Raw genomic sequence first — 10,852 nt, 5'->3', positions numbered from 1 at the left:
TTTCCTCTGTTACATAGAGCTTGAGTGAACTGTGACTGTAGCCTTTCCTGAAGGTGCTTGCAGGTTTTTCAGGCACTCTGTTTTTATGAAAGAGCAAAGCTGTTTTGTCTCTTTGCTGTGCAGGTGCTGCAAAAACTTAGATTGTTGCCTCTACAAGCATGCTGAAGATATGTCCTGCTTTAGCTGTTTCTTACTGTTAGTGTCTTGAAAGAGATGTTAAAGAATGCAAACTCGTTTTTTCTTCTCACTGAAAAGACGCTGTAGATGCTTGTTTACTCCTCTGATTATTTTCCCCTTTAATTTCATTTTAAAAACAAAGCTTTACTATATGATATCCTATTGTAGCCTTCAGTGTTTCACACCCTTCTTTCTCTTGTAAAAAACAAACAAACAAAAAACAGACAAAAAAAGTCAATTGGAAAATTGTTTAGTTTTAGGAAATGGGCGAAGATGCTCTAAATGACAATTACATTATATGGTAGGTGTATTAAGCCTCAGCAGCCTTTAACACATCAAAGGAAGAAAAAAAATCATATTATTTCATAATTTAAAGTATCTGGAATACTAAAAACACTTCTGCAAAACACTCACGTGAATAATCCTTACTGTGGCAAGTAGCTCAATTGTTCCCAGTGCTGGTGAAAGGCAGTGGTCTGGCAGCTTTGAGGAATGAAGTCCTCTATTTATTAGCTGGGCAAGTTTCCCAACACACACTGCCTGGTCAGCCTGCTTAAACCCTGATCTGAAGAGTGCGGGATAAGCTTTCTCTAAGGATAACAGGCATTTCAGTTTCCACAGCTCACATAATTCTTGTCTCTATTTGGAGGTTGCCAATTAGTGGAAAGTGAAGGAAGAGAGTTTGCATGCAACTGCAACTCTAATCCACCCAACTTGCATCACGGAAGGACCACCTCAGTGCCTTCTGCAGATTCCGGCAAAACCATGCCAAAAGGGTTGTGAACCTGTCCGAGTTAGCACGTGTTGTAGTGTAAGGATGGGACCCTCCCCTAGAGCCTCAAATCAAGGCAAGGAGAGCAAAATGTACTCCTGCCTCCCTCCTCTTTACTCCCCCTCCCCCTCCCAGTCATGCAATTGAGAAAGTGCTTCTATCAGGCAGAGATGCCTTCATCACTGGCAAAAATACTTTTGTGCTCCTATGCTGGGTTTCCAGGCCTGCAATAACCGAATGCTTAATCTGCAAGAGCTACGCTGGTTTACTTAATGGGCGGATCTGGAAGTCGAGGTCTGACCTCCTCAAATTTAGTTGTTCTGTGTAAATACATGCAGAATTCTTTGTAATGCTACTCTATGTTCTGCAGTCTCTGCACATCCCTTTATAATATATGCGGCCAACAAATAATCAGAAATACCATGTTTTTGTTTCTTGTTCTTTTTTAGACACTTGTAACCAGAACTTTGGGATCTCCAAGTCAACTGACCCAAGACTATCCTTAAGCTAGAAGACATATTAGCAGTGCAACATGTAGTCCAATTTGTGGATGACATACTAGAGCAATTATGACATGGTCTGTTTCAAAACAGTTTATGAGCAGGCACTATTTGTGACAGCAGTCCAGTAGTGGTGATGGGACAGCAGAGGATGGATGTGTCCAGAGTTGCCCTATGAATTTCATGAGGTACCAAGACCAGTGATGTTGATAGCAGTGGTAGCAGGCCAATACATACGTTAGCAAAAGGTGCTGCATCAGCTGCTTGCACACGACTAAACACCACGTTGAAAAGCTTGTACTGCTCTCAGTACAACTATTGTGATTTGACCTGCTTGGTGAGGCCGTGCTGCCAGCCCGAGCAGCCCAAGCACGCAGCTTCAGCACCTTCTGCGCAGGAGGCACTAGCCATGCAGTAGAGCTGCACGTAACATGGCCTCTTCTGCACGAGGGATGTTCTTCAGCACCCCGCTCACGGCAGCTGTGAGTTCACCTTAAAATCGGGTAATGGACGAGGAGTTCATCCCACCGAACCGCACGGCAGTGCCTGGGGAAGGCCGAGCAGCCCGGGAGGTTTTCTGGTACCCGGCTGGGCACCTTTTCCCTGTGTCGAAGCGCACTTGCCTGAAAGAGGTATTGTCTGAAATGTGCCTGCGTGGCCGCAGAGCGGAGGGGTCCTGCGGTGCTGCACGCGGGGGGCATCCTCTGCTGCGGCTGCAGCCCGAGCGCTCCGCGGGGCCAGGGGGGGGCCGGGGCTGCGCGCTCCGGGGAACGCCGTGACCTTGCCGGGGGGGTCCCGGCCCCGACGGAGCCCGGGCTGCGGCGGCGCCCGCCGCTCCATCGGCCCGCCCGGGGCTCCGCACGGGGCCGGGGCCGGGGCCGGGGCTCGCCGCCCGCTGCCGCCCGGGGCCGTGGCGGAGGGCGGCGGGCGCGGGGAGCGCGGGGGGTGCGGGGGCGGGGGGTGCGCAGCTCTCGCTAGCGCTGCTTGTGGTCACAGCCAGGCACGCTCACATCCCATCTGGAGCACGCTCGCGTTTCTCCCTTCTGCTTCCCTACCATAGAGTCGCGCTGGAAACAGAAGATAGAGGGAGTGGAGGAGCTCGCCATCTCCAAGCGATCTACAGTGGGAAAAACATGGAGTCCGCTCCGGCAGCCCCCGATCCCGCAGCCAGCGAGCCGGGCAGCAGCGTCTCCGAGGCGGCCGCCGGCGCCAGGGACACCCCGGCGAGCCTGGAGCCGGCCCGGAAAAGCGATGCGCCGGCCACCGGCCGCAGGCAGAGCTACTCCAGCAGCGGCAGCGGCAGCAGAGGTAGGGAGACCGGGGGGAGGGGGCCGGGGGAGTGGGAGCGGGGCGGGTGGGAGGAGGGAGAGGCGAGGGGGGCGAGGGGGAAGAGGGGCCAGGCAGCGCTCCGCTCCGCTCCGCTCCGCTCCCCCGCCGCAGCGCCCGGGCTCGTCGCGGCCGCGCACGCGAGCTGGGCACGCTCCTGCCCCCCGCAAACCCTCGCAAACTTTTCCAGCTCCGCGACCGCGGCGGGAGGAGGGACGGGCGCGCCGGGGGGACCGGGCGCTGCGCCCCGCTCCGCTCCGCTCGCAGCCGCGCCGAGGGGCAGCGCGCTCCGAAATTACATAATTTGATAAATATATAAAGCAACAGCCCGAGCGCCGGGCTCCGGGGGAACAAACTTTTAAAGCTGCAGCGCCCTTCCCTTCCCTTCCCATCCCTTCCCTTCCTCCCGCTTCGCTCTCCCCTCGCCCGGCTCCCCGTGACAGCTCCCCGCGGCGCGCTGCTGCCCGCTCCGTGCCCGCTCCGCCCGCGGCTCAGCGCCGCTGCGGGGAGCTCCCAACTTGGCCGAGGGGCCCCCGGCTGCAGCGCGCCCACCCCGCGGCGGAGCCCCCCCGGCCGGAGCTCCGGGCCCCCCCCGTCCCGCAGGTGGCGGCCGGGGTCGAGCCGCGGTGCCCGGGGGCTCGGTGCGGGGGTGCAGGGGGGCGCGGGGGGGCTGAGCCCCGCTGCTCGCCAAGCGCTGCCCCTGCCGGGGGCCGAGGCGCCGGGTGAGGGGGCGATGGACTGGGGGGGGGGGGGGGCAAAGCGGGCGGCCCCCAGCGGCTGCCGGGGGGAGAGGGGCGACCGGCAGAGGGGGGGGAGTGCTGGGGTCGCCCCTCCCCGGCTGGAGGCTGGAACATGGCTGACCATGTGCTGCCGAGTGTTTGGCAGCGCCCCCCTCCCGGCCACACCCCCCCTCCCCGCCGCCATCCCACTGGGGGGAACCGAGGGGGGGCCGCGCCCGGGGGCGCCTTGGGATGGAGGGGGGGGGGCGTGGGGCGAGAGGGGCTGCGGCCCTCGCCCCTTATGTAACGGGGTGCCCGCCGGGGGGGGGGGGGGCGCAGCGCCCGCGATGTGCCGGGGGGCGGCCGGGACCTTCCGGGGCGGCGTCAGGCTCCGAGCCCCCCCCGAGCCCCCCCCGGCCCCCCCAGCCGGGCAGGCGGCTGCTGCCGGCGGGGTCCCGCGCCTCGCCCGGCGCCGCGTTACATAACGCGTGTGTGCCTGTATATATCTGTGTGTGTGTGTGTGTGAGTGTCGGGGGGCTTCCCCCGGCCCCCCCCAGCTACCGGGGCCGTGCCGCCGGTGCCCCGCTGACCCCCAGGCCCCTCCTCCGCCGGCTCTTGGCGAGCAGGGGGGGGCCGCTCCGTGCCGGCGCCGCGCCGCGTTATGTAACGGCCCGCGGGGAGCGGGGAGGGGGCGCCGGGGGTCCCGGCGGGGCTGCGGGGAGAGGAGCGGCCGGCGGAGTGTTTGGGTTTGTCGGCTGATGTCACGGAGCTGGCAGAAAACGCGAGCGTGCTCCTCGAGTGCGGGCCGCCAGGAGAGCGGGGCTGGCGGGGAGTCGGGGCCGGCGTTACGGAAATCGGAGCTTTGGCAATAAAAGTGCCCTGAGCGCCCGCCCGGCGTGGAAAGCCCAGCACACAGCGCCCTGCGGGAAGGCAGCGCGGTGCTGCCAGCCCAGCCGCCCTGAAAGCAGGACTGGATGGACGTGCAATGTGGTCCCCAGAGACTTGCAGCTTTTTTTTTTTTTTTTCTTTTCCCACTCTTGAGATAGAATCCTGATTCTTTCATGTGGTTCTGGATTTCTTACGGCAACAGCATGACCTTAATGCGTGACGAGTATAGGTGAATTTATTTTTAGAACAGCTGCATCGTAAGCTCATACGTTCAGCTGTGTATTGACTCGAAGAATTTGCCTCTTTGGGTTGTGATTCTGTATCGTGTTCCAAGTTGGCAGATCTGGACTTTTGTGCAGTCAGTATGGAGGAGTGGTACAGTAAACACAAATACACCCGCACTCACCTGTCTATCTGTAAGAATCCTTGTTTGACTCAGCAAACCTTTTGAAACAATAGAAATGTTTGTTTTGTACCCTTTATTTTCATAGCTGCACCTGCTGCAAAGCAGCTTTGATACTTAAGAATTTATAATAGCCGGCTTATCTAGAAGAAGAAAACAACACTGAAGAAAAAGCTATTGATGAAGAACAAATGGGGAAATTTGCCATAGACTAAGTTACTGAGTGCAGCTTTAGTTTTGCTAGCATTTCAAAATACCTTATTCCTTGGTACACATGTATATTTGGAGTGCCACATCCTTAAGTATTTTGATTTTTATTTTGTTAAGGTTATGCTCTTTTTGTCACAGTGTGTAATACTTAATGGAAAGTATAAATTCAGGAGTAATTAAAAGCACCACTCAAACTAAGAATCGTTACCCGATTTATTTAGGGGATGGGAGCGTGCATGCATGTATGCTGGCGTACTTTGGGATGTTTCTTGTAGTCTGATACCAAAACTGGTTATTAGAAAGATGACAACATGCATGGAACAAGTGGGAAATTATTAGTAAAGCCCTTTTTTCTTTTTTTTCTTTTTTTTTTTTTTTTTTTTTTCCCAAGAGAAGAGAGTATTGTTACTGTTAACGTTGATGATTAAGATTTCCCTAAGAGCCATCACAGTCCAGCAGGTTAAAATCTCAGTCTGTGTGTGTTTTTTGCCATAAGGGCTTGTAGTTTTCCATGGGAAGCAGCAAGAATGCTTCGCTCACCTGCTATGACCCTGGACTGAGACTCTAGGTGCCATTTGTTACCCTTTGCAGGCTTTGACATCTGTGGAGTTCTGCCCGTGCTGCAGTCTAAGGCTTCATGTTCTACTAGTCCACTTAAAAGTAGTCATAATTGAATAAGCTATGTTTTAATAGAGAACTGTTGCCTCATAAAAAATGAAAAGTATGTAAAAAGCTTTTTAATCTGATAAAAAAAAAAATGCTCTGTTTTGGAGAGCTGAGTGTTTGGTCTCAGTCAATCAAGAGAGGACATCTCATGGAAAAAAATTGAAAGGCAGCATTGGCAGCGGTGACAGATGCTAGGTTTACATATCTTTATGGTATCTGGTGTTTTCTAATAGAAAGCTTAAGCTGTGTAGGTACTTGTATTCTTTTTTCCTTGCTGTTGAACTGTTGTTCACTGTTTTCCAGCAATCTTGTTGTTTTATTTGGAATTTAATGTCATCTTTTCAGCCAAATTCTTTTTTTTTTTTTTTTTTATTGGTAGATTGGGGTGCTGGTTGTGTTTTTTGACAGTTTCATTTTAATTGGGGTGATGCTCTACAAGTGAGGATGTGACTTTGTTAATAGTGATATCAGTAGGTTTGTTTTGTTCTTTTCTTTAAATATTCTACTGCTAGATTTTCTGCCTTTCTGGGTTTAGACTATTTCACAGAGTATACTTGTAAAAAAAATTGATGCATCATTTTTGGGAGAGGTCTTTGGATGTGTTCAAATGTGGGTATGTTCTAGAGATTATTTAGGTTGCCTTTGTCATCATAGAGGGCCATGCTTTGTGCACTACTGATTTAGTTATATTTTGGTGTATTATATGTGCTATGAATCCTTTAAAGGACATCGATGTTTTAAATGCTTGTAGCATAGGAGCAATGATAGCAGCAGTATGTTGTTCTCTTAGGAACAGTGCAGCTCTCATTTCAATAAACCGTAACCTATTCTCTGATTTTATTTGCTTGAGAAACATCTCAGGAGCTCATAAACCAGTATGTAAATACTGTTATCGTTCAACTAAATGCTGTGATTTTACTAAATAAAGAATGTGTTTTGTAATGGAGATTAACGGGCTGTGTGACAATTTCAGTTTTGGGTACAGCGCTGTGTTTGAATGGAAAGGGCAATTTCAGCTTTGGGAGGTTGTGTGATTTTTCTTGTATTTGTTTTCTAAGCTACAAAAATGTGTATTGGGGAAAATCTGGAATGTCTCAATTGATCTCAGTGGATTTAATCTGAGAGCTATCCCAGTGAAAAAGAGAGGGGGAAAAAAAGCTAGTTTTAAATTACTGTGCTATCTATATCTCCCTTGAAATCAATTCATGTGCTGGTGATCCATTCTCTGCTGAAACAGTTTTGAAGAACAAGTTTTCAGTAGCATACAGTTGTAGAAGACAAGATGTTAAAAATAAAAATATATATATATTTTGGGGTATATCTCAATGTGCTGCCAAGTCTGGCTGCTCTGTAGCTTAACGTTTGCTTACAGGCCATGTGTTTCCTTGCTCGTAAATGTGAAGCAGAGGGGCTTGTGGGCAGAGGCAGCAGCAGCCGGCGTCCCACAGTTGCGGAAGGCAGAGGAAGGAGAGCGCTGGTCCCCGAGAGTTCCCAGGGAGCTGTCAGAAGGGAGCAGTGCACTCGACTCAGGGCCCTCCCTCTCTGTTGAGTCAGCTGTGCCACCTCCTCAGCTGCCTGTCCCTCCCAGAGCCTTCCCTCAGCTGCAGGCACCTGTGCCATCCAAGGCTCGCTACCATCTTAATTCCTCGGGCAGGATGGGGGGGATCACTGACAGCTTCTCAAGTGGAGCTGAGTTTGTCACCGTACACTTACGCCTGGACCTGAGCTCCCTAGTGAGATTCCGTAGGTTTCCTGAATTTCTCTGGCATTGATAGAAATGCAAGTTCATACAAGTCGGGCTGGGGAAGCATCGCATCCACACTTCATGGGCAGATTTCTGCTGTCCCATTTTTCTTTTTCTTGTTCGTTTCTTTCAACTATCTCCTCTTTCCCCTATTGCTGTTGCAGTCTTTGTAGCCTTGATAATCACTTCTGGAAGCATATTTTACAGAGCTGTTGGTGTTCAGAATAAAACGTGTATCCACGGCTGGCAGCCAGTTCGTGCCTCCTTAGCTGCACGGATCCTCGCAGATGCATGGAGGGGGGCTTGGCAGAGCACAGAGGCTGAATTCTTGCACTGTCACTAGATCCGTGTTACACAATTCATGTCATGAACTGAACTTCATTTGAAAAGTTGTTAGCTTTTTTGGCCTTACTGTTTTGACACAGAAGGCTTTCTACATCTTTGCTGTTCTGACGATTGGAAGGCCTCTTCTAACTAAATGCATTCGTGTTCAGGTAGTTCTCCTGCTTCTTTAAATATTGGTTATAAAATCTCCGTGCACTGAAAATGAGGAGAGGCTGGTATTGTGTTTTTTGATAGCTGAACCAACGTACTTCTGTTCTCTGACTCATGGTTTAGTACTTGAGCTATGTGTTGTAGATAGTCTGTGCTGATAGAAACACAAGAATAGCTTGGGCTGTAGGTTAGGAGGGGTTAATCCTATACTTTCTTGAATGTAAAGGTTGTGAATTATTTTTCATACTCTTATCTGAAGACTCATCTAGGCATGTTTCATGCACAGCAACAACTGAGCTCGTCAGAGACTAAAGGTATTAGGGTGTGTACTTTTATGAAGAAATTGTGGGGCTTATTTTACGGCAGTTTAATCTTCTAGTTTAGCCTCATTGCACCATTCATTTGGAAGGATCCCCAGGTGTTTTAAACACTATCGGGAACCATTTTGCTTATTACTGAAATCCAGCCACTTCTAGTGTGGAATCTGACAGCTGCTTAATGGTGCTCAGCCATGCTAAGCAGATCAGAACAGAAAGTGAAGAATACCATACCTGATTGAAACACTCTGAGGGATTTTAGGTACAGATAATATAATTATCTACATTGGAATTGGGTCAAACAGCACTATTCCTGTAGAAAATTACTGGATATTTTCAGTGCCTGTGTATGGTCAAGAAACTGGTTTAAAATACCTGGAAATTGTACCCGCAGCAGTGAGGTAATCGAAGATCCTGCTGTTTACCATATTGTGATCACCAGTTGCAGTATTCGCAGTGTTTTCTTCAGGTATTTCGCTGCATATTCACTGTTTGGTCTGTGCTGGTGTCGGAAATGTTACAGAACTGAGGAGAGAGCTGGGTGTTGCAGTCGTTCCTTTGTGAGGCAGATTTCAGTGCAGTTGCTTTCTTTAAAAAGTGCTGCCTGTATTCTGGGATGTGTCCGGATATTTCTGAGGGTTTAAAAAATGGTTAGAGAGGATCTGTTGCTGCTAGGCCAGTAATGCGTCGGGTGCGTGCGTGTCACAGGCCTTCCTTTTGGAAAATCGGTGGCTATCTTCCAGTTGTCTTCAATTTCACTTTCCATACAGTCTTGCAAAATAGAATATAAACAGAAGATCTGAGGATGCGAAGGAACAAATGTTAAAATTCATGATCAAGTGAATGTATATAAATGCCCCAGTAATCATGACTGACTGCAGAGGCTTTCATTTGTAATTTAATCTAATAATTTCCGTGCATTTCTAAAGGAACACACTATGAAGCTAGCAACTCGTGAAAAATTGCTGTGCTGTTACAAACAGCATTTGAGCTGGCATTATAACAGCGTGATAGATAGATAGTGAGATGGAGAACAAAGTTAGCGGTTGAAACCGAGCTGAGAGAAATTGCTAGCAGAATGTGAGAAAGCAGAGCTGGATTATGATAACCTCCCTGGTAGAATCAAATTAAACCTTTTTAAAGGTTTTATTGATTTTAGTTTGTAGTTGTACTCTGTATTTACCTCACATGGGTACAGGAGATTAATGAGGCAGGTGTAGTGATCAAGGAGTGAAAAACTGTGGTGCTGCTGTTCTTTTTTAAATGTTTCATTTTGTACAGACTGTGGGATATTTACAGCTTTAATTGACAATATGTCTGTCAGCTTCAGTCCTGCAACTGTTTAAATGGATTGAAAGTGCTTAATATAAAACAGCAGTGGCAATGAAAACTCCTGGACTCCTCAAAGGAGGTTGAAGAAACAGGTGCCCCCTGCCCCCCAATTCTTTTCTAACTCACTTGAGCATGCTTAAACAATGTGTGCTTGTCCCAGTGTATGCTTGTCCAAAGAGACAATTTGCGTGAAGAGTGGTGAATGTTGGCTGAGAAGGCTATGGCCGGCTTTGAGAATACGGATGAAAGAATGCAGAATGAAAGATCAGGAAAGAGGTAGACCATTTGGCATAACAGCTATCAAGTATACCTCCAATGCACTGCCAACTCCTCACATCTGAGAGAGGAATTTTTTTCCGTAGTTACATAGAAGTGTATGCCTTATATTTCTGGGCTACATGCATTTGCAGAACTGTAGACACCATGGGGAAAACTTAAATTATGTATTAGTAGAGCTTGACTTGACTGTTCTGGTACTGAAGCAAGGTCTGTTAGATACAGTCAAGGATAAAACCAAGGCCAAGGCTTGTGAAATACAGATTATAGGTTTTATTTTCTTCCTGTCATGGAACTGTGAAAATACTTAAAGTAGGATTTCACCTCGTAGTTTCTCTTCAGAGGTAGAGGTGGGAAAAATGTGTCTCTGTGAACTGATGGATGACTTTGCCAAAGGTCTCTATCAAATGCAAATTAGTTAGAGGGCTGTGCTGTGTTGCATCTGTAACTAAGGGCGGAAAGGTAAGATTTGAACTATTACGTTTAAAGAAGTACTGAAATTTATAAGACAAGCTAAAATACAGATTTTCTTAATACTGCACTTGAAGTCAAAAACTGTCAGTATAAAGTAAATTCTAAATCCTGTGTATATTAAAAAATAAAATAAAATGAAACCAATCTCAAATGAAACTGGGCCATAACAGAAATCCTTCCTCTCTTTGCATCATCCTTCATTTGTGTAATCTTAAGAGCAGTTTTATAGTCGTTTGTGTTGTGATTATAGAAGTTAGGAAGGGTCTTTTTCTGCCTGGGTTATTACCAGGTGAGCTTTTAGAAGTTCCATTGGAATGTACTCTGAACTGTTAGCATCTGATGTTGAATCATAGTGTTTTTGAGACAATGCACGTAGAAGTCTGTTAGCAAAAGCACAAGAGCAACTCTTTCCAGGGCTGATGCTTGGAAGAATAGTAAATGAAGAAAAATGTAGTGGTATTGTAATTTCAGTTGGTCTTTAGACTTCGAGAGTCTTTTAAAAACAAACCAATAAGTCATTTCTAAAGATGTTATCACTCAACACTCTTGATAT

General features: G+C 48.5%; 1 protein-coding gene across 2 annotated transcripts in view; it reads left to right on the top strand.

Moving 5' to 3' along the window:
• The first annotated feature begins 2,487 nt into the window (after positions 1-2,487).
• The window catches only part of RORA (RAR related orphan receptor A), a 374,669-nt gene continuing 366,304 nt past the window's right edge, over positions 2,488-10,852 (top strand). For both annotated transcript variants that reach the window (XM_082769295.1, XM_082769291.1), the window contains exon 1: positions 2,488-2,757. In XM_082769295.1, coding sequence (XP_082625421.1) covers positions 2,583-2,757 — 175 coding nt within the window. In that variant the 5' untranslated portion in view covers positions 2,488-2,582. The remainder of the gene's footprint in view (positions 2,758-10,852) is intronic.

The sequence above is a fragment of the Aythya marila genome, assembly GCF_965140915.1.
Source record: "Aythya marila genome assembly, chromosome: 11".
Classification (NCBI taxonomy): Eukaryota; Metazoa; Chordata; class Aves; order Anseriformes; family Anatidae; genus Aythya; species Aythya marila.
Note: the sequence above shows the minus strand (reverse complement) of the source record. Positions and strands in the feature narration are given on the sequence as shown.